The sequence below is a fragment of the Rhamphochromis longiceps genome, linkage group LG20, assembly GCF_057381845.1.
Source record: "Rhamphochromis longiceps isolate RC_006_pf linkage group LG20, R_longiceps_female_GT1.1, whole genome shotgun sequence".
Classification (NCBI taxonomy): domain Eukaryota; kingdom Metazoa; phylum Chordata; class Actinopteri; order Cichliformes; family Cichlidae; genus Rhamphochromis; species Rhamphochromis longiceps.
In genome coordinates this window covers 2041420-2065509 of record NC_140576.1, presented here as the reverse complement: position 1 = coordinate 2065509, position 24090 = coordinate 2041420, and the positions used below count along the sequence as shown (strand labels likewise).

General features: G+C 43.0%; 1 protein-coding gene across 1 annotated transcript; it reads left to right on the top strand.

The window, feature by feature from the left end:
- The first annotated feature begins 60 nt into the window (after nucleotides 1–60).
- Nucleotides 61–4680, top strand: LOC146644586 (homeobox protein Hox-C1a-like). The gene is made up of 2 exons (XM_085394608.1): nucleotides 61–697; nucleotides 4273–4680. Exons 1-2 carry the CDS (start codon nucleotides 181–183, stop codon nucleotides 4641–4643), a joined length of 888 nt encoding a protein of 295 aa, XP_085250734.1. The 5' UTR covers nucleotides 61–180; the 3' UTR covers nucleotides 4644–4680.
- Nucleotides 4681–24090: the final 19410 nt, after the last annotated feature.

The window sequence follows — 24090 nt, the reverse complement described above, 5'->3', positions numbered from 1 at the left end:
CTGATGACAGAGATGTCCAGCTATTGGCCGAGAAGGGGAGGGCACGTCATCTCCATCAATCAGGGACTGCTGTTTCTCCTCTGAGGAATGTCCCCACGGTCGTCCAGCCGCCTGACCATGCATGAGAGGCCGGGCATGAAGTGCAAGCCCGTCCAATGATTATGCAGGGGAAAGGTGATAATGACTTCCTATCAAGAGTTAACGGCCGAAGGGGAGAATAGCCCTCTGTTAACGGGCTGCTGCCGAGCAAAAGAGGTTATAAACCAGGACCTGGGCAGCAGGTCTCATCCTGAACTCGGTGGTCGTGATGAGGAGGGGAAAGTGGAGGTGGAAGTTGCCTCGGGATTTTATTCTCCGCGTCTGACTTTGTGCACCTCTTCGGACAGCCCTCCTCCTCCAGGGTTTGAGGCTCTGGAGGGATTCTCGACACTGGCCTGCCCCCACTCGTCCCGTGTCCCCTGGCGGTGCAGGGTGCAGGGGCAGGGCTCTCCAGGACGTGGATACTGCGCGTCAAATAAAGAGAAGCCACAGCGCTTTGGGTCACTTACGGAGGAAATTCAAATTTACCCTCACAATATCCCCGAGATTCACATCACCGTGGGAAGCTCCACGAGCCCGGACTGTAAAGGAGCTGATACGGATGAAAGGAGTAAAACTTTTGAGTGGATGAGAGTAAAGAGGAGTCAGCACCGGGCGGGTAAGTTTTTTATGTGTGTGTTCAGGGACACTGAGCGAGAGAGGGAGGGGTGAAATGACCGCGAATTTAATTTGGGATAATTTGTAAATTTGTTTTGTTCGGTTTTTAGCTTTTAAATAACTTCCCTTTATAGTTGAGAAAGTTTGATCGAAGTTTTCTATTCGAGCAGGAAAAGAAAAAAAAGGAGGGGGGGGGGGGCTGACGTGTGTGATGCGTCACAGTGAACGATTTCCTCCGTCACCAACAAACAAAAGATGAATTTCAAAGATAAATGCTCCCACCTTAAAAAGCAAATCAAAACGCTTCGAAGGCAGCTATAGCTGTTCCTACTCGACGCCACATTTGAATATGCTCATGAGGAGTCGGGTGCAATTTTCTTAACGGTTTCATGTTAATATGTCTGTTAGGTTATTTAACATTTTTTGCTCCACCTACTGTTGCAAGCCGGGTTTAGACTGTGCACAGAGGGAGAAGGTGAAGTACAGTGAGAAGCCTGTTTAGCCTCAGTGTATATTCAACCCAGAAAACAATCAATTATTTACCCTTGCCCTTACTAACCAGCAGACTTTGAATAATGCAACAGACCACTGCCTGTCGAGGCTCACAGGAAGTTGAGTAAAACTTACTCCTGTAAGCTGAAGTGCTCCCTGAGTATTGATTAGTTGTCTGTTTGTAATGAAAGCCCTTGTGTATTGATTTCAGTTTGCAGCACCTTTACATGTGTCCACCTTTTTAACATAATTGCTGTCACAGATCACCATTTCACTGACTGATGAGTTCTGGGCAGAGAGCCCACAGAAGAATGCATATCCCAGACTTTAAAAAAATATATATCAGGAGCATACTAATGTGAAAAATGCCCATCAATCCTCAATTTTATGTGAGTTATAGTATCTTATGTAGATCCTTCATTTGATCAATAATGTCACTTGATTGACTGGCCACTGTACTTGGGCTGGGTTTCATAAATTTTACATGGAAGAAGATTTACAACAGCGGTGGTCCAGTATTGTTTTTTCTTTCTTTTCTTTTTAATAGTCTGTGTCTGCAGTAAGAATGCTGCTGACCCAAATATCCAGTGACCAAATCTGAAACAAACAAAAAAACTATTTGTGGTAGAAGGGCCCAGCTTGTCTTTTAAGGGACGCAACAAACAATCTGAACATAAAATGATGTCATAATCTTTCTGCTACCTTTGTATGCTCTCAAAAGAGGAGAGACATCACATTTGATTTTAATTTTGATCATTTTGTGACTCAACAAACATAAAATCTGTAGAACCCAACTGTTTGCTCAATATTCAGATTAGTCCACCGGACGGTCGCAGAATAAAAAACTGTGTGGCAATGGGTCAAGCTTAAACTAATGAAATAACAACTACATTTAAAAAAAATACAATAAAAAAATCCTTGGTTACATTAGTGGCTTAGCTACTGATCTGCATTTGCAGATTCTTTTAAAGATGTCGCTGTGACAGAAACAGAAATGTGGCATAAACACAGCTGATTTATTATAAAAAATGAAATGGTGTAAGAAACAAACAAACCAACAAACAAATAGAAAAACCTACAGTTCATGTTCTTTAGACCGGATATATTGCCAAAGCGAGGAAGGTAGAAGGTGGCAGGCACACTGCTGATTGATCTCAAAGTCATTTTATCCATCAAACACATTAGAGACACACTCACATGATCCAAATCCATGTGCTTGGGAAAACCATTTGCTCACACCCACCCACGCAAAAAGACATTTCCTGCCAGTATTGTTTGTATCTCTGTAACCTCTTTCTGTTTCTCTCTGAAGGAGATCATCTGTAGGAGTAACTCATTAGGACTACTGTGTAACTTGTAAAAGAGTCATTAGTGAAAGTATGCTTTCCTCTGGAGGTTGTATTGGTTTTGCAACCCCCCCCCCCCCCCAAAAAAAAAAAAAAAAAAGTATTGCGTATTCTTCCATGTTGAAAGGCCTCCATAGACCTGCTGTAACCTGATCTCCTGGCTCAGTGTATATACTCCCAGTGCGTCATTCTTCAATTATGCTTTGACAGCACCTGAATTACTGTGGGCTGGATGCCCAGATGACTGAGGCAATGTGTATTGATCTATCCCTTTTCTTCTTCCCTCTCCTTGGCTTGGAAGGCCCTTCCATTCCCTTTGCTGGCTGGCTATTTTTAAGCATGCAAGTCATTCCTCAAATATTTAGTTTGATTCTTTTATGCCCTCTGGCCGGCATCAATTCTATTATCTTTGGAGCCATTAATCAGAATGTGCATGTGATTTGCACTCCACAAAGCTCAAGTTCTTAATTACGTACAGTTTCTCTGCATTGGTTCTTCATATTCACTGGCCTCAAATTCTCAGGCTTGGTCACCTTCGCATTCATTTTCTTAAAACACAGATGTTGACATTTATCCTATAACTGACCTTTCCATCTGCTATGCTTTTCCAAGTGGCTGGAGGCCTGTTAACCTTCCTCTCTATGAATTGTGGTGGGAGGCATTGCTCTACACCTGGCACACTGACTCCATTATGCAGAAGCAGCAGCCCATTTTCTCAGAGGCAAAGACACACTGACGACTACCCACAATGTCAGCAATGAAAAATCCAGATATAGCTGCACTTCCTGTCATTCATTGCACATAAGTAGCACAGATGATACTTTAATGTGTAACCCAGAAACCTCAGAGGACAAAAATGGAGACATTTGTCATTAATGCAGCGTTCGAAAGGATTTGTAAACTGTTAAACTGTCATTGACACAGAAAGACCCGAAGGCAAATAATTAATGATTCCGATGAATACAGTTAATGGACTGTAAATGCTACAAAGTTGTGTTGAATCGCCAAACATCTGACTGCTTTATATCAGAATATACGGCATATATTATTTTCTATACGGTTTTTAATGAACTCGCTGAATGTTTTGATGAACACGCTTTTAAAATATAATACTGCCCAGTAATACTGCAAAACATCCAAACTCACACTCAGAAGTTTCACTTTAAATCTGATTTCCAAGCTGTGAGCTTGTGGACTGCAATGTGCTGCACAGGTCTTTCTGTTGTTATGTCCCATGTAGATAGCACAACATTTCAAGCCTCTCTGCTTTACAGCAGTTCAGGATTTTGCACCCTGCCTATAGGCTTTTTGGTAAAGCTGATACCTCTGATGAAACATCTTCATTATACAGGGGACACTTTAAATCATTAGACTGGCACAGAGCCAATTCCTGTAAATGAGTTTTATATCATTTTATCCCCGGTGAATGCTTCAATACTGAACTACTCTTTAAGTAAAAAAATATAATAACGATTATTTATTTATTCTCCATTATCACTGAGATTGGACTGCATATCATTTATTCAGTAAACACTGAATTTATTTTTTTCTGGAAACAAAGTTATGACTTCACGTATAGCCGAACAAACTGAACCTTTCACGTTTTCAGCTTTGGGGTTCAGCTTAAATCGAGGATATGGGCGTGGATAATTTAATTCAGAAAGGTTTTGTGCTTCTTTTGTTAGTAGCCTCATTGATCTTGCTAAAGAAGGTTTTCATGTCCTCTCTCTCTCCCCAGTCAGGACGCGCATGACCTGTGGGTTCAGTATTGTTGACTCGGGCCTCGGTGTGGTGGAGGCTGGAAATCGCAGCATCTGCGCGGACGGCCATCCCACGATGAACGGAGCCCCGAGGATCAGTTACAGCACCAAGCAGCTGACCGAGCTGGAGAAGGAGTTTCACTTCAACAAGTACCTGACGCGGGCCAGGCGGGTGGAGGTCGCCGGCGCCCTGCAGCTTAGCGAGACCCAGGTGAAAGTTTGGTTTCAGAACAGACGCATGAAGGAGAAGAAATTACAGAGAGACGGGCTACTCTCCGACCCAAGGCCCGCGGCTCCGCACTCACACGCCGACACTTTGGACACCTGCCCCTTCCACGGACCGACCTAGCCAAAAAAAAAAAAAAAAATCAAAACAAACAAACAAACACCTGCCCCTGAACTCCTGAACTGCATCGTGCGTTACACGGCAAGTCTGCAAATGTTTTGATTGGCGTTTGCATCGTTTTCAATCAGGCTTCACCTTTATTTGCTTACAACGACGGATGCTTAACGCAAGAAGCGCAAAGGCAAGTTTCTTCATGCAAGAACGGGCCCAGACGATTTGTCATTCTCTCCGGCTTCAGACTGGTGCTCTGATTTGAATATTAAAATTCAACTCATCCCATTGCGCTCCTATCTACACAATGTAAACGAAGATACAAACTCATATTAATTGCCCATAGAAACTGTGGAAGTCCATTTGCGTATTTTCTTTTTGTGTTTTTTGTGTTTCTTTTTTTTGTTTTTGTTTTTTACTTTTTTTTTTGGACAATTTATTCGGCAAACTTGAACACATTTTAACTCGTGCTTCCCAGTTTCTATGTAAAATGTATTATTTCTATTTATTGAAGATCTATTTATGATTATTATTTATTCTGATATTTTTACAGCATTTATTCACATTATGCCATAGCTGCCGTCTCAGACAAATTAAAGTCCACAATTATGTGGAATTGTTTCTGTTTAAGCTGTTTGCTTCTGACGGCTCACATTTGAGGACAGGAGGAGATACACCTGTTGTAGGCAGAGCCCACGCGTTATGTTACCAAATATTTATCAAGCTAATTTAGCTTCGCTTTGAATCCTGCCTTCGTGTCGTGTGTTTTATCCACTCCCACTGTTTCCTTTATCCACGGAACGATTAAAATGCCATGATTGATGGAGAGATTTATTGACGGGCTCGTATTGGAGTATTGATCCGTGGTGATCCATCCATTTGAGGCACAAATATGTGAGCATTTGCATGCATGTGTAACTGCATGTTAATGGAATGTAGAAACGTCGCGATCGGGAGCTGTTGCGTCTTTTATTGCTTCTATATATGCATCAGAAAATGATAATTTAGCTGAAAGACTCATGCGGGAGAAGAGACAATAAAACGGTGCCTGTGCTGTTTTGCAGATCAACCAATAAACTGTGTGGCCCCAGCAGTTCGAGCAGCTAAATATTCCTTCCAGATTCACATCTCATCTCATATAAAGTAAATGATGGTAAACACGGCCCTTAAACACTGTTATGTTTCCGGTATCACACTGCGTTTCTATCATGTTAATGTCTACTTTAATATCAAGATATGGGCCATCAGGCACATTAATTTTGTGTAAGGGAATATTTTTGTTTAGCTTTCAATTAGCGTGTTTGCACTGGGTATGGAGGTTACTGGATCCAAAACGGATATTAATCATAACAAAGGAATTAAACTTGAGTGTTGGAGATTAGAAATAAAGTGCTAGGATAAAAAAAAAAAAGATGAAGAAGAAGAGGAGGAGGAGGAGGAAGAAATTGGGTCGGTTTCAAACCTCTGACGAGCGTTCTCGTTTGAATTTGTATTTGTATCATGTAAGTAAAATGCTACTGGTAATACTCATTTAAAGTAATACAATTGCGCCTTTGTAGGGCACAAGAGTAGACATGGAGGCTGCAAGGCCAAGCTAATATATGCAGTTACACCAGAGTTCACCTCTCACCTCCTGACCTTTGCCTTGCCTCGGAACAACGATGACCCGGTCAGCGGCTCTGAGAGAGCAAGATGCACCATTAATTTGGGTGACCTCGAAGTCTGAGCTTTTCTCTTCCTTTCTTTCGTTTTCTCTTCTTCTTTTTTTCAACAAGCAACTCCAAATGCTTTTGTTCTGGTGTGGGGTGTGTGTGTCCACACAACAATATTTCATCGAGCTGAATAGAAGGGCGAGTAGGCCATATGATAATTGTTCATATTATAATTCCATACCAGGCCAGATAATGGATTTTTTTCTCCTACACCTAGAGGTAACCTAATTTTTGCCCCGTCTCTTATTTTAATAAGCCAAAAAAATATGCTACTGGCTCAGTTTATAAACCGGATGAAAGAGTCTTTTCACCCAATAAGTTTTTGGATATAAACTACAGACCTATTTTTAATAGCAAAGTTGAAATATTAGAGTTACTTGAGCATGCTCAACAGTTAATATGATTCCATGTCAGAGCCAGCATAAACAATATTTGGAACAACTATTCATTAGAAGTTTGCAGTTTATATATTTTATGCATATTTGCTTGAAGAATTACAAAAAACCCCTACACACACCTATTTTTCTCCAACCCCCAAACAATATGTTTTTAATGTGCATCTCATTAGTGAAAGCCAGAAAAGAAAAGAAGTTTAAAGTTAAAGAAGAGGGGCCAACTTTACAAACATTTAAAAGTTTTCTTTTTCTTTTCTTTTCTCGGAATTGATATGAATGATTTTACATGCAAGCAGGGCCAAAATATGTTGAGCCCAATTTATCTAGAATTTGCATTTAAACAAAACACACACCATTAAGGCTGCCTTTCTCTAAACAAAATAGCACAAATTGGAATGTTTAACAAAACCATCAAATGTGTTTGTCTCGTTAATGCAAAGTGCGCGCACGTGAAGGTCACAGGGATAATGATGGGCACAGCGATGTTGGGATCATGTCAGTTTAAAGCCATCAACTATAAAAATGTCCACTGTTATTACAGCAATGTGTTGTTTATGTTGACCTTTTTAGGAACTCTTATCATCTTATCATGTAGTGACAGGGCTCCATGTAGCAGGTTGTAATGTGCACAGCAGACCCTTGCAGCACGTGTGCACTCTGACTTTTTTTTTTAAATCCAAACTTACTTAATCACATGTTCTTCTGCATAATAGATACACCTAAAACACACAGCGGGCTCAGTAATAAGGAGAGGGGAAAGAAAAGAGGGAAAAACCTAATGTAAATTAGAAAGAAGAGGTAAATGTAGAAAAAAGAGCTGCTTTATTTTGTTTGAACCATCACCTTCATTTCATTGTGTGGCAGCTTCAGTGTTTGCGTCTCAATTGATGAAAGCAGAACTGCATTGTTTGTTCAGACCTGACATTTAGTTCGAAAGCATTTGAGCGTGACTGCTCTGATGAATTTGTACTCTCCTGTAATTCCTTCCTGAAGATGTACGGTTGGTTCGGAAGACTGACAGCTGTGCTGTGCTTAGACACACGTAAACACGTGGCAAGTGGGAAGAAAGTTAAAGCCAAAATTACTCAAATCCAGATATATTGCTGCCACAGGTAGCACCAGCATCATCATCATCATCTTGGAGCAAGCTTTCCTCACCTTCATTTTTTTCCTCTTTAAATACAGTGGTTATTTCTCATGATGAAAATCAATCTAAAATCAGTTTTATTCTTCTCATTAATTCAGCAAGAAAGCTATTCATATTTAAAATAAGTATAATCATTTGTTTAATGAATAGTTCCACTTGTTTTGCTAAAGTATTCCTGAACAGAAAACACACAGCTGAGAATAAAGCAAATCCACTGATGTATTAGTGTATAATGAATGAGGCTATTGGCAGTCTCTCGTTTCTTCTCTTCTCTATTGTAAGCTGGCTGGTGTGGGCAGCTGTTACAATCCTCCCGAGGAACACTGAGGCGTGAGCAATGTGTGCCTTACAGAATACCTTACACTACTTTTTTAAAATGAACATATATAAGTGGGTTCTTTCTGAGCTTGCACTAATTAATGCTAAGTTAACCTGAAATTAACTTAATGCATAATATGCATGTAATATTTTCACCAAGCTCGAGGGAATAAAATCAATTGATCACGTTAAGCTTTTTCTAACTTTATGTGAAGCACTTACAGAACAGATAGCTTGGTTGTTGTTTTAATTATAGGCCATTTGAATGCTCTCCTCCCTTTAGTTTTTTTTTCTGCTTGTCTGATTTTACTGTTTTTCTTTATTTGCAAAGACTTTCATGCACTATTAGTCTTTTTGATCGGCGTTATTCACATATTTGACTACCAAACTATTTGTACATCAAGAAAAGTAGAAATGAAGCGCACCTGTGTGTGCACGAGCGCGTGCCAATGCATGTTTGGATGTTCTGTGTACAATTACACAAATATGTGTTTGGTTTCCTAGGTGCTGCTAATAATGCGCTCAAAAAAGATACAAAGCACCTATTTGAATAATTGTTCACTCGCATGCGTACACACGCGCACATACAAATCCATACATTCTGACAGAGCGGCGCTGAACAACATGCACACCAGTCCAGTCCTTGCCTCTCCTCTCGTGCTCCACTCCAGGGAGCAGATGTTTGGGGACAGCTTACAGCCTCAGCGAATTTCTGTGTACAAAGCAAACAGCAGCACTCAGCACTTCTGGCTGCAATGGGAAATGTGCTCTTGAAGTGGGGGGAGGGGTGGCCTTTGAGTCACTGTAAGGTATCATGAGGATGGGTGGAGAGGGGCAAAAAGAGTGAGAAGGAGGGTACACGCAGAGGTGAAACTGTGTCAAGGTTACAAGTGGCTTGCATAGGAAAGTCCCCCCAATTTCCCGAGACATGTGCTGCTGTGTGTCGAAGCAGTGCAGGGCAGCATCCTGGCTGGTATACTTAGTACCCCTGTGTGACATCATCAGGAAAATCAAGCTACATATCTGATTGTGTCTACATGACCTCTCCAGTGCAGTTCTGTCTGCTCACTAGTTTGGATTGCCCTTTGAAAAGTTGCAGACAAGCATAAAATGGAGGGAAAAAGGGGGGAAACAATGTAGTAAGTCGCCGCAAATATTGCTGATATTGCATCTAAGACATCAGCTACAACATGGGACCAGTTCTGCTAATGATGCCACCGATATAATGCATTGATTTAAAGGTGCTGGTCCTGTGGCAGTATGCTACCCGTGCTCTCTTTTGTTTGCCTTCTATAGAAAAGTAGCATTTTATATTTATTTCAAAAGATCACTAAACGTAAGTTCTCGAGATCGCTTATGAAAATGACAGTATTATTTTGCACTTAAATAAATATTTTGTGCCCTTTTCATCCATTCCAAAATATTTACAGTGCAGCTTTACCGCATATGCTCGTCAATATGCTGCACACAATTAGCTCAAACACACACACACAAGCATACACTTTTACTTGTGCATGCGAGAAGACACATTTTGACCTCTCATCAGTGTATTATAATCCCTAAACAAACCATCATAAATGAGCCCTGCCATGCTTATTTGTCTGAGCGAAAGTAACCCCCCACCACACCCTCCTCTTCTGCCCTTGGGGTGAGGTTGCCATAGTGACAGATTCATAGACATATGGAGAGAGAGGAGAAGAGGAGCTTGGCTGAAGGGGTGGGGCTGAAGGGGTGAGGTGGAGAGAAGACAGAGGAGAAGGGGATGGGTACCAGTTTGAGGACGCTGGCGCTCTGTCTTTCAGATGTGTCTTTGTGTTTCATCTGTCAATCAGCCATCCGTGGCAGTTTGTGCTCGGCGAGGGAGCAGTTCATGAACTTTTACTCTGCCAGACGCCATCTTGGCTGTATTTCACAGGGGGCGGGATTGATTTTCAAGCATCTTCACCCCCCCCCCCCCCCCCCCCCCCAAAAAAAAGAAGAAAGAAAGAAAACATGATAGGCTACGTGTGGAGGCAGCAAAATGTGCATTATTAAATTGACTTGCAAATTTGTGTCCGCATATTGCAGTCTCTTGTCGTTTTGTTCCTTATGCTAATGACTAATGAGCATTAGGGAGACAAACATACAGATGTTTTTGCATCTCACTAATTAGATTTGGATGATGTTTTCGGCTAACCTGAGGACAGCTTGACAATGGACAAGGAAAGGGAGAAGAAAGGGAACTAAAAAAGAGAGAGTGAAAGGAAAGGGGTGTAGGTTTGCAGCGGCCATCAGGGCTGGCCTTGGTGCTGTAAAAACATATTTTTTCATCAGACATTTTATGCAAAAGGGAAAGACCAGGTGCTCAATCAAACCTCACGCCCACTGTTTTATTTTTCATCTTCACCCCTCCCAGTGCTTCTCTGCACAAACCTTCTGTGTGCCTTCCCTCTACCCTCACACCATTCTTCTCTTCCTCTTCCCTCTCTGTGTCATTCGTCTTCCATTCTGCCCCTCTGCTGCCTGCTCTCCAACTGATACGAGAGAGTGACCCTTGGGCCCTCAGGGGTCAAGTGATACAAGGTCATTGGCAGGTCATCTCTGCTGACTGGCTGACCTCTAAAAGGACTTCTGGAAGGAGCCAATCGGATCTTGCTCCTTCCCCCCTAAGGCGGATCCCCCTCCCCAGCTCTTCGGCAGCCTGTGTCACATGACCAGTGTGAGGCGTCAGAGGGAGGATGATTAATGATGCTTTTAGTACCTGTTTAGAATGAAGCTGTCCACACCGCACTGTAATTACCCACTCCCAGGCGGCAGCTGCCCAACGTAATTGCTTTTTGTTTGTTGACCTGGTTTATTGAGGAAAAAGATGGCTTTGGCTGGGTAAGATGGTGCTATGTACAGTATACAGAGGTGACAATAATATGTATGTCAAAATTTTTTGGTGTCATTGCATGGTAGAGATTTATGTAAGCCAGGAGAGAGAGGACGTGTACCTCAGTTGTGAGCAGGAGGAGATACAAATGTGGCAGGATACAAAGTCACTTTAGACTGGTTTTGTACCACAAATGCACTTCTTAACACAAAATAAAAGTGGAACGGTATTTAGCCACAAAATGTCAACAACAGATCTACAACCTTTGCACAGAACTCCAAAGACAGCCACAGACCTCCTGTGCAAGGTTACCGCATGCAACACTAAAATACACACATGTTTGGCATGCACAGTCACCGAGGAGTATGTTCTGTCATGCATAATTTATGACAACATCTCAAAGGTGAAAAATTAAAGCTAAGTTCAGAAGGTCAGTGGAATATTGCACCTAGAGGTCCCCCCCTGCCCTCCCTTTCCCTCCCATTTCTTGTTTGGCTACATGCCTAAAGCAAATATGAAAATTTCAGTACCTGCGGCGCAGTGCCACGAGGACAGTGACAATGAAACTCAGATAAACAGCCCCTCGTTTGACCTATGGAGAGCATAAATTTACCACCCATAAATCCCTGAGAGTTTCAGCTCTGTTTGGCGCATTTGCAGTGCCTCTCTACCCAGACTGAGAGAGGCAAGTGTCGGGTATCTGTGCTTCTGTATGAGCAGCTTTCATCCTGCTCCTGGTTCTCACATAACTCAGTCCTGCAGCCTTTATCACCGCCTCATAAATAACGAGGCTATCGCCTGATAATGTCCGCTTAATGCTTAGTCAATAAAGCCCACAGTAAGAGGGGCCTTTTTTAGCCTCTCTCTTGTACATAAATATAAACAGTGCAGTAGATTGATGTGATGGGCAGGCTCTTTCTGCACTGGGACAAAAAAGAGGCAACGTGTGGGCCCGGGAGCTGAAGGTGGGCTGTGGGGCTGCAGGTGTTTAGAGGAGATAGTGAGCTGTAATGAGGGGGCTGCAAGAGAAAGGCTGAGTGGATAGCCTTGACTGATCACCTGTGAAAGGCACATGCACACATATACACACAAATGACAGCACGCAGACACTAATGCACAAAGCCACATGTGCACATCGGCACAGTCATTCACACACCAACACACACTCTAATGCCATCATTAGTTAACCCATTGGTGTCGATGCCTGGTGCACAAAAAGCTCATCCTCCCTATTTGAAGGGCATTAGACCATTATGATAAAGAGACCTGGTGAAGTGTTTTTGTATCTTGTTAGCATCTTTTCCTAATCTATTGGCAAATTTGGAAAAGCAACCATATGCCCCTGCCACAAAATTACATCCACGGTTGTACGTTTCATTGTCTTGTGTGCACTTTGCACGGACATTTATCGACCATTCGCACTAGTCATCAGACCATCCAATTCCAGTGCGGCGCCAGAGGCAGCTGTAGCCAGTGTTATGACTAAAATGGGATCAGACTGAGCCCTGGGGAGACAGAAGAGACTGACAGGGATGTTCCTAGGTTGAACGAGGGGGCTGATTGTGATCCATGAGCTAGTCAGTGTAGCAGCACCTGGGCTTGGAGTAGCAGCGTACAGAGACACAGGGTGGGTTCAAACTGAGAGGGATGATACCATCAGCTCATATTGACATGCTTGGTGAGGTGTAGTTGGTGGTTTAAATTTTTAGACAGCTTTTTTACAAGCAAGGGTTGTAGCCAGCATTAGAAAATACAAATGTAACCCTTCAAACCAGGAATGTGAATTTTATGGAAGGAATAGTTATGTAGATTTCTTTTTCACAGCTTATCTTTTAAATATTAAAGGCAGCTTTCCAAATCTTTATTCATATAAACTATACCTTTCAGACACATTCATATGCAGTTAAGCTTCAAGACTCCATGAAAGCAAACAAGTCAAGAATAAATCAAATCTGAAAACAAACAAGTGTTGTGATCTCACTTGCTTTATTTATATTTATTTCAGTGTGTTTTATAATTGAATTATGTGTATGACTGTGTTTTCATGGTTTGAGAAGTGTGTGCAAGTTAAGGACACTGGGAAATATTGATGTTATGGTGTAGTCTAATAATGGCATCTTCTTCTGGAATTTTCCAGAATTGAAAGAAGTTGAGATAAATAGTACAAAGAGGTCTTGTGTCTTTCTGGCACAGTGTGCAGCTCTGTCTACAGCCTCACTGTGTTTGTGTAAATAAAGATGGCTGAAAAGCGGGATTCAGCTTACTGGGAACTTATTTCCACAATAAAAGAGACATTTGACTTCCACTCCTTATTTTCTGCTCTTTGACAGTGTAGTACGGGATCATAGCTATGAATAAAAATACATAAAAGGAAGAAAAAGAAACTATTCAGACAACATGACCCTGGCAAGTGATAACAAAGGAGCTTTTTCTCAAGCCATAGTTAGGTTTACCTCAAACTAAACCTTGTGGGACATAAACACCTCAGAATGCAGACTCAAAGGACTGCCACTTTGAGCCAATGATTGATTTGCCAGATAATGCAGGTCAAATTTCAGTTAGAACTTTAGGGCCTCACACAGCAACTTAAGCAAGCTGAGTCATTCTCCAAACCCAAAGGAGTAAACATCACATAAGAAAAACCTGTTTATCCCCAAACTGTAGGACTTTTATTGCTTCCCAAAACAAGCTGTAAAATGCACAAAATCAAGCAGAGATCTGTGTTTCATCCACACCTCATACGAAACAAAAACAGCAAAACAACAAGGTAGCCTACACTCTAGGAATCACTATTCAAGAGAAAATAATGAACTCATAATTTATGCATAACATGTAAGGCTATGTAAAGCAAATTAATGACCGACCATCCAACCTTGAAGTTGCTGGAAGGACCATTTCCTCACTACAGGGATGAAGCTGCTCTCAGTGTAGCTCCCCTCTTAATATGCTAGGGAGTTATCGGCACCACAACAGCTATTTTTCTACAGAAGCCAAAGAGATGGGATTATTACAGATGAGTTTGTCTGACTCTGGGTAAGTAATACAATAAGCCCATTTGATAAAATGTTGTATGTACTTAAATGCATTACATCCAGCGTGTTTGGAAAAGCATCACTGTCATCTACCGCTCACACTGGACCTCATTTGTCAATATTTGCTTCAGCGAGCATTGCTGGGGTACTCTGAAAAGCTTGAACAAAACAATGAAGCTGACATGCAAAGCTTCAGTCTGCTGTCAGTATTATTATGTTCTCATCATGCATTCTGCAAGAAAATGGGCAATGGCTTGACTAAAATTTGTACTTCTGAGCTTTTAAAGCTTACCAAAGACACACAGGGGCATGCAAACTCATGCACATGCAGTCAAAAACCACAGAAACCTTTTAGTGCTAAAAGGCAAAGCAGAATTCAAACTACACATTCAAATATCTTTACTCCCATTTAATTTGAAGTTACTACATAGGAGGCAGCCATCTAATGACTTAAGCTCCTTGTATTTACAATTTCCACACAACCTCGGGCCACAGATTTGCTGCCTCCCATGTGCTGCACTAATGTAGGAGGTAGTCGCCCAAAGGATGACATGGGGCACGGCCCAGATTTTGGAGAAAGGTTAGCTTGGAGATGCCCACAACTAGGGAAGGCACTGCTCTGAACACTGCGGCAAATGAATCTCCTGGGTAATGGAGACAAAACTATCACAAAATTAGGAGAGACATTAACTGGGGTATCAATAAATAAACCTCTAATTAGGAAAAAAGAAGCAGAGCGAAGCAGGAGCAGCAGCACGGGGGGAGAATATCAATGGGACGTTCACATCTGTATGCAGGCACAGCTCTCTGACGAGGGGCTGGGCCTCACAGGGGCTTCACCAATGGCACTGGCTCACCCATCCATTCCCATCTTGCCCTGGTGTAGAGCGTGCCCACTCTTTGACTGTGCAGTGAACCCAGTGTGCAACCTCCCCTCCTTCCAAGGCTTCCTCCAGGTGCTCCAGTGTTTCCACATTCTCTTCTCTTCTCTTCTCTTCTCTTCTCTTCTCTTCTCTTCTCTTCTCTTCTCTTCTCTTCTCTTCTCTTCTCTTCTCTTCTCTTCTCTTCTCTTCTCTTCTCTTTAACCAGCTTATCTGCACAGTGCCCTGAGTGTGCTGCTGTGCTCTGTGACTTCACCATGATTGATTGTGGTGGGGGTCCTCCACTCCCTTGGTGAGAGTGAAAATGGAGGAGCGAAAACAGGAGAAAGCAAAGAAGCCTGGAGAGAGCCAGTGATGGGTAAAGTGAAACAGAAGCACTATTTGTGTACGCATGTATGTACATATGTGGGCCTATATATATAAATATTCATTAGGTGTGTAAAATGTGTTCTTGTTGGAAAGAATGAAGGTTAACTAAGTCTGTTCAGGCCTGGAGTCAGCATGCAGGTATTTATCCAGTTATAAGGCTAAAGACTAGTGATGTTTGGTGAGCACAGTGATGTGCAAGTGCTGCCTAGGTGTTGTGGAGGCTGGGGGTGCGTGGCGCTGACCGCTCCCTGTCTCTCTCCCCCTCTGTTCCCTGGAGGGTAATAAAGACTGATGACACTGATGCTGTGCCATCCGGCTCCACAGTCTCCACTGCACAACCATTTGCGCCATCATTTATCCCGCTCCCCCCTCCCCGTTCTAATTCTGCTTTAATAACCGCCAGCTCCATTCATCAGCGTATTGACAGGCATGACAGGCAGTGCGGCACACACTAACTCCCTGCCCTTTACTCGCTCACAGCCAGGGTCAGTGTGAGGTCACACAGTCAATAATCACAACACACCTCACTGTCACCTTGGAGCGACTACATGCCCTGCATATCTATTCTCATGTATGCCCAAACTGCTCGTTGACTTTACTGCCTCGTAACCAGCACTGTGCACAGTCGCTAAGGTAGAAGTTGTGGCCAGAGGTAAAGCAGTAGTGTAAGAAACATGCAAGGTAGAGGAAGAGGTGATTCTGCTCCACTGGTGAAGAGTGTGGACCCAAAGAACCTGCTGTTTAAATGAGTTGGGTAATAAGTGAGTTTGGACCATCCCCAAATCCAAAAGTATTCTTATTCTTACTCTGTCATACAGTCTGACATACAGAAGATCATATCTACTCTTTGCTCCCTCCACTTTTTTTTTTTTTTTTTTTTTTTTTGAAGGGGATGGGCTTTTTGGGTGTGGTGGCGGGGGGTAATTGTGGGCAGTCATTTGTTACAGGTGCAGAGCCTCCTTGTCTCTCCTTGGGCATTCACCTCTTCATATGCAAAACATGTCCTGCTGTCCTCCAACTCCAGCACAGTTTGCCGCCGTGACACATTTTTTCTTCATTTCAGCTTGACAGTGACATTTATGTTCATTTGCTCTGTGCAATTGTGAAGCATCTGGAGAGGCTGTATCCCTTTTTTCCCCTCCTCTCTCACCTCTTTCCTTTTTTTCTGTCCTGACAAAAATATTAATACACATTTGCATGCCACAGTGACTAAGCCCTTGATGAACAGTTGGATTTTTGGGAACACACAGAGGAAAAACTCCTCTGCAATTACACATGGCAAGAAGAATAAGGACTGCAATGGAGTCTACTGTTTTTAGATAGATTACATAGAGCAAGTCAGGATATAGCCAAGATCACTGGTACTGGGAACCTACGCCAGTCCATGAATCTTGTGATGCTGCTGAGTATGGTGGTGCTGGGAGTTGTGGTGCACTGGGGAGCTGAACATGCTGCACACAGAGCTGGGCCAGGTGGCACCCACCCTTCTTCCTGCTCCATGGTCACATGATTAATCCCCGCTCTCTCACAATTCCTATTATTTTCCCTGATCCTTCCTGTGTACACAGATGTGCAAATATTACAAAGGGACAAACAAAAGAATTTTAGATTTACTGTGAAACACGTACATACATGTATGCACAGATTTCCCAACCCACCCCAGCCCTTCTTCACCTTTCCTGGACAGGCAGCAGCAGCAGCCAGGGGTGCGGATGCTGAGGGCTCTAATCTGCGGTGCAGGTCCCATCGGCAAGGATCATTGAGCTAATTAATAATGTGGCACAGAGAGGGATGGCAGTCATTAAGGAGCCATGGCTGTGTGTGCTAAGATGCTGTGGGCTTCTGCACGGTTGTTTGTGTGTGTGTGTGTGTGTGTGTGTGTGTGTGTGTGTGTGTGTGTGTGTGTGTGTGTGTGTGTGTGTGTGTGTGTGTGTGTGTGCACTCGGGGGGTGAATGCGTGCAGATAGAAGGGCGGGTTGATGTAGAGAGGGGGCACTGCAGACACAGGGACTGACTCCTGCGTGCAACCCTTTGATTCATAATTCACAGAGGCCAAGCAAATAGGAAGACACATCATTATACCAGACCCACAAGCACATATGCAAACACGCATACAGTGTGATTATAAATGCATGTACACCAAATGTGTCCCATAATTTCCTGCAGGTATACTCTGTGGAATTTCTTTAAGGGTCATCCAGAGTATGGTGAAGCAGGATTTCCCTGCCTCTTTTTACATCAATAAAGACAACTCTGCTCTCCAGTTAGACCACGCTGTAAGTCAGACACAAGTGGAGCAGCACAGTGCTCCATGGGGGTTTTGTTTCAAACACTCTACTGCACCAGGAGAGCCTATCATTTCCAGTTTACAGCCATATGTTAGGAGGCGCTGTATACATCACCAATATTTACTATAGACATGGGGACCAGAAGGCTAAGAGCACTTGGTTGTGTGAGGCAGCCCAATAGCTCAGCCTGGGCTAATGAAAGGAAACAACAGGAGCAATTAGCAGTGTAAACAAACAGCTCGCTGAGGCCCCAGTCTCCAGCCTCCCCCCTGACAGCAAAGGGACTGGCAGCCTGGAGTAGGAGGTAATTGGGGGAGCTAGGAGCCGAGACAAAATCAATGGCAACGCATGCACAGACACGGCGTGATTACTCACCACCACCGTCACAGCGCCGGGGACTCAAACACGACAAGGTATTACAGCAGGTTTGACCCTGCCAAGTTTACACTCACTTCAGGATGTGCTGAGTGACTGTATATCATTGGGGTTTACATGTGCATTTGCTCTTAGAGCCACAGTAAAGACAAATGCACACACTGGCACACTGACAGTTGACACAACACAGCATTCAAGCATCGCACTTGGACCACTAGCCATATAGGAGCCTAATGACCTTCCTCTCAGTCTAATTGATTTCATCTTGGTGCCACTTATGTGTCTGCCTCTACACTAATGTCTCCTATTCACTCACTCATTGGGAAGTATCAGCGTCTACAGTGCGACCATGTGGCTGCGGCCTGCAGACAGCCGTGCAAAACCCATGGCCATGTTTGTCTCCTCCCTAACCCTTAGTGGAGCCACAGGGCAGAGGGGCACCACTAATGCAGAAGGCTGGCTGGGATTTCTACACTGCAGGGCACATTCTGCTGCAGGCACGGCACTTCTGCTGTCTGAGTGCTAGCCAAGAAAATAATCAGCAAGACAGACTTTCCTGCAGAGGTTTACAAAAGTGTACCATGCATCCATTATGGAATGCAGTTTTCATGTGAATTAGGACTTGTTGACCCTCATTTTGGGCAGTAAGATGTAATAATGAGTGCCAAGAGCTTAGCAGGGGTTCATTCCTTCACTCATCTATAATTACAAATTCTTCCTTGTAAAAGATGCTTCATTGCAACAAAAGATCTGTGTCACAAGATGGTGGTGAGACGGAGATGGGAAACAGGACACAAAGTGGACTTGGAGATGGCAGAGCAGACTGGGCAAAAACAGAAATGGGTTACCGAAGCAAGGCTGAGATGGTTTGAATATAATAGTGGATATAGTGGACAAAGGATAGGAGAAAGCTGGAGCTGCCAGGCAGGACCACCGAGAAGCTTCATGGATGTAATAAAAAAGGACATTCAGATGGTTGTTGTGACAGAAGAGGATGGAGAGGATAGGCTTAGATGAAGACAGATGATCCACTGTGATAATCTCTAAAGTAGAGCCTGAAAAAGAAGAAGAAGATAAGAAAAGGCCTGACTTCAGAATTTTCTACTCAACTAAATGTTTCAGCACCAACAGCAAAGCGCTCTGTTGAAGAGGCCTTCTTCCATAGGCTTTATGAAGTTGAACAAAGTTACTGTATATTTTATCACTAAACTTGAAGATTAAAATTCATGACTGACTAAATAATACCAAGCATCTGTCTACTGTTTTAAATGTCTAGTTTTACTCTGGGTATTAGTATAAATATAAATGCCTAAAAAGTATTTAATTAATCATTTTTTCTGCTTATAGTTTTGTGAATATTGAAGTGTTCCAAAAAACACGTTTACTGTACTTTACCAAATGCACAAAGACACGTTGAACCTAAGGTTTTGTGTTAATAAACATCCTCTGGTATGTTCTTGTGCAAAGCACTGAATCCCTGCCACCTCTGAGATTGCTACAATCCAAGCAAAAATAAATTGTCAAATATTCAGTTTTTATAATCATTATTGCTTTTTTTTTTACTCTTAGTGATGGCAGGAGTCAGCAAAATGCAAAAGATGTGAGGCAAACTGAAAGATTCAAGACTGTATTTCAAAAAGGATTCCACGTGGACATGAATTTCAAGCTCATACTGGAGCTTAATCTGGATCTGAGAGACTTATTCCATCATCTATGCTTCAGAAAATTGGGGGGGGACACAACATTAATCACCTGCTTCAGCTACATTTCTGATTTAGTGGTCAAATGGATGGATATTGCTTCTATTAGTCCTCATTATTACTGTAAATTCGGCAATACCGCCAGGTCGGCTCAGCAGGGATTATGGACCATTATCAGCAGAGTGGAGACAGAGACAGAGATACCTTCTCTACAAGTTGCAGAGCAGGGAAAGTGGAGAGGCAGGGAAGGCAAGTGCAATCAGGCTCCACATAATGTTAATACAGGAGACAGAGCTCTAATTGGGGTGCAACACAGTCTCATTCAGCTATACTTAACAACATCCTCCATAACAGCATCCCTCAGTTTAAAGAGCCAAATGTCTGCATGGTGAAGATGCACACACTTACACATTCCCGGGCTCCAAATACCAGTGCATTACTGCCCTGCTGATCATTGACAGACCTGCCACTCACCATGGAGATGGATGCTTCTCCTGGGACATCTCCAAACCTTGTTCTTTGACTAAGCTGTTTTGCTGATCTAACTACCTTTGAAAACAACACTGAGGTGAGTGCGTGCGCTTTCAAAGAGGGGCAACGTCAGTGTTTTCATGTGCGTTTTTGTGCCAAACGGTGACTACAGCTCTCACTCCCTTGGTACCTGCAAAACACCCTCATGGGTGCTACTAAGTATTGGTACTGAATTAGAAAGCCTGGAACCAATCTGCCCCCCCCCCCCCCCCCCCCCCCCCAACTGTTCTCCCTCTAACTAAAAAGCAAGTGATGTTTTCCCTCCTGAGATGCTCCACAAATAAATCCTGTTGCTCATTTATGCACATTTCCCTCCAAGTTCCTTGATTAAAAACATGTAAATGACTGGTTTAACATCCCAGCTTCCCTGAGCATTATATTAACCTCAACAAGTCTTTAAAATTTGCATTTTCATTCAATTTGAGGGGGCTCAAGGAATCTCCAGCCACCACTGCCTATTCCACTTCACACCCCTAGAAATATCTTTATCTCCTATCAGTCTCTCTTTTTGGAGTGTGTCACTACCGCGGCCTACACACACATTTCACAGTCGCGCATTCATCACACAGTCCCAGCCATGTCGATAGTCGCCTGGCTGAGCAGGCTCATAATGAATTTGAAGAGTTGCACACCTATAGCAAAGTCATTTACTTTATCAGTCCGATAAAAGGAAGTGATAAGATAGTGGCTTGGCACTGTAAGAGTATCAGCCTCACTCCGCTATTCATCTCACCAAGATCTACAAATGGCAAAGCTCATCCCTCAAGGCAGCCGCACAGAATCTTTATCTAAAGAATTTTAAAAATGGCTAATATCTCATAAGAATGTGTGCTTATGAAACCCAGCATTTCCATATCATTACCAACCAGAGCATCTGACTGCCATACTAAGAGGCTTGTCTGGCCTCTCTGTCTCTATTCTGCTTCTGGTTCGGGAACTGCTCGGAGAATACAGGTGCAAATATGATTTTGGCCTGTTCCTCTTATGAAGTTGACCTCCTGTAATTGACACAGACACACTGGCAATTTGATTAGCTCTTCCTGCTGCTTGAGGGCCTCTGACCAGAGCAACCTCATCTGTTTCTTGTATATAGCCCCACCTATTGGGGAAGTCAGCGCATAACACATAAGCGAGCAGAACAAACATAACTTCCATGACTCACATTTTGTTTGGGATCAAGCCTCTGGGCCAGATCAAACAACATTTAACAAAGCAGACCACAGTTGAACCACACACCAATTCCCATTAATGCCGTACGCTCTTCTGTGCAGGTGAAAGGTAGCACGGTATTCATGGAAATTGCTGATACAATTATCCAAATGCTTTTCATTTTTGTCATGTGTCAAACGGGAAAGATTTAAATGGACGTATCTCATAATTTTTTTTCTCATGCTATGTCTTAACATGCATTTAGATACGTGTGAGAAAATGCCAACATTCACTTACAATGATTTGCATAAAGCTAGAGGTATGCTGTTGAGCAAGTGAGTGTGTGTATGTACCCAGCCAGCTTGTATGTTAGTGAGTGTGCGCGCGCCGCTGAAAGTAATTCATCCAGTTATTACAAAGAAAACTGATAAGAGCCTCTTGAAGCACTTGAGATAAGCTTGCTGGCTTAAGTGCGCTGACATTGTCACCAAACATGCAAGGCGCAGGAATGGAAGTCAAGAAAAATGGTGAAAAAACACGCACACTCACAGGCAAATGAGATTCACTCACAGCCCCCGAACAAGAATGTGCTCAATAGCAAAACAGTGTGTCACATGATGTGAAAATTACTGTATATCGATTCATCAAGATACATCATTTAAGCTGTCAAACATCAAAGGCTCTCTGATCACAGCTCATTCTTGAAAGAGACACCGATAGCCTCATTTATCATATTTGTTTGAGCAAGGAAAGAGAGAAGCAAGACACCAGAGAGAGAGAGGAGGCTGTGAGAAAAAGTTAGGCAAAGTAAATTAATCTTTAACGGAATGAAAATATAGAAAATAAACAGAGTGAAATACAGACATTAAAGACAGACGAGTGTACAAATATAAGCGACAGGCAGATGAGAAGAAGAGAGGGTGTGGATGTGTAAAAAGTAGTCGTGCCAAACGAGGGAAAATTAATAGCAAGCAGCAACAGAGATTCTTAACACCTCTGTTTGTAGTGGGACACCACCTGGACCGAGGCCCTGTAGCCCCCGAGGCTCTCCAAGCTTAGCATGTTGGTTCACAGCTTGACACAACTGCCTATACCAAAAATGTGCAGAAAAATGCTGTTTTCTTCTTCCATCGCACTACTTTTATTATCTGCATCGCTCGCCTTTCACCTTTATTTGACCTGCTGAGACTTCGGGCGTGCCATTCACTTCGCTCCAGATTTATTACCATTTATCTTTTTATTAACATGGGAAACATTTTTGGGGAGATCCAATCGCTAATTTCTATCCAAATAATGCTTGTAAGAGGACATCTTTAAAGTTTATGCGGCTCGTGATCAAATGGTTTTTATATATCCCCAGGCTCTTGTATTCTCCAAATTGCTTCAATAAATAACTTGTAAGTCTAATTATGCAGCAATTAATTGCAGCCAACATAGAAAGCCCATCAATCTTCCAACTTGAAAAAGTCTTTTCCAGCAGCACAGCCTGGCAGTCCAAATAAGAAATTTGATTAAATTTTGCAGGCACGTATGGGATTGTGTACGCGTGCCAGTTTGTCATAATGTCTAGAAAAATATGAGAGTGTCTATGTGTGTGTGTGTGTGAACATGAGCAAGTGCCCATGGAGGTTACAGCCAGATCACAGAAGCGAGAGCTCCATCCCAGCGGCTCTCTGCAGTCTGCTCTCTCTGCCGTCTCGTCCCGTTGCTATGGCAGCAGCAGTGAAGGCTGTATCCATGGCCAAAGGAGGAAGCTGGCATCCCCCACTAACAGACCTCCTGCCCCCTCCTCTCTCCCTGTCTCCCCCCGCCTGGCTCCTGACCCGCTGGTGAACCTGCCTAGGGGTCGAAGGTCAATGGCTCAGAGCTGCAGAGTGACAGTGAGGGATGATGAGGGAGAGAATGAGAATGAGAGGAGTTACACCACACAGATGGGGATGAGAGATGAGAAAATGAAAAGATGAGACCAAATTTGATTAGTATCAAGAGGTGGGGTGGGTGGGGTGGCGATTCCACATTTTAGAAAATGACTGCTGTTTTTGCCCAGTGTCTTTGAAATGGAGTTGGAATACAAATGACGTTGACTTTTCTTGCTCTGAAATATACAGCATTTGTTTATTGTGGGTTTTTCTTATTAGTGTGCTCTGAGGTGATGGGGCTACAGGGGCTGGGGGACACAGAGAGAGGCGAGGGAGGGGAAGGGAGGTGAAAGTCTGACATGCTTCCACTTTTTTTTGTTTATTGATTCTGTGGGTGTGTTGGGGTCACAGGAGAAAGTGTTTCTCTCCTTGACTGTGCACAACCCGCGTGGGGAGAGTAAAGATATGCGGGAAAGGAGTCCTCTGTGTAGTATGTAGTCAAAGGGGTTGATATGGTTTGGGGAGGTCAAGTGAGTTGACCCCTGGCCTTTTTGCCTTTGAGAGGTCAGACAGGTTAGCTCAGAGCACCACTTCCTCACCTTGATGAGTTGTGTCCTTTCATACCTAGGGGCAGTTGTTTTACATTGCTCAACAGTGTGAAAAAATCTGCTGACATCATTTAACCATTTTACACTGAATCGGAAAACTTGCCTTGACTTACACTTATTTATGTTGACCTAAGTTTGAATGTGGAGGAATTCTTTTTAAAGAAACTTTTCAGATTTGGCATGCTGTTACAGTACAGTGCACACTGAACAGAGGACCAGAGGAGATGACCACTCCACCCAC

Bases quoted from the DNA above. Each gene is read 5' to 3' on its own strand.
- LOC146644586 (XM_085394608.1), top strand. From the start codon at position 181: ATGACTTCCTATCAAGAGTTAACGGCCGAAGGGGAGAATAGCCCTCTG. The intron at 698-4,272 runs GTAAGTTTTTTA...CTCTCTCCCCAG, and splicing joins GAGGAGTCAGCACCGGGCGG to TCAGGACGCGCATGACCTGT.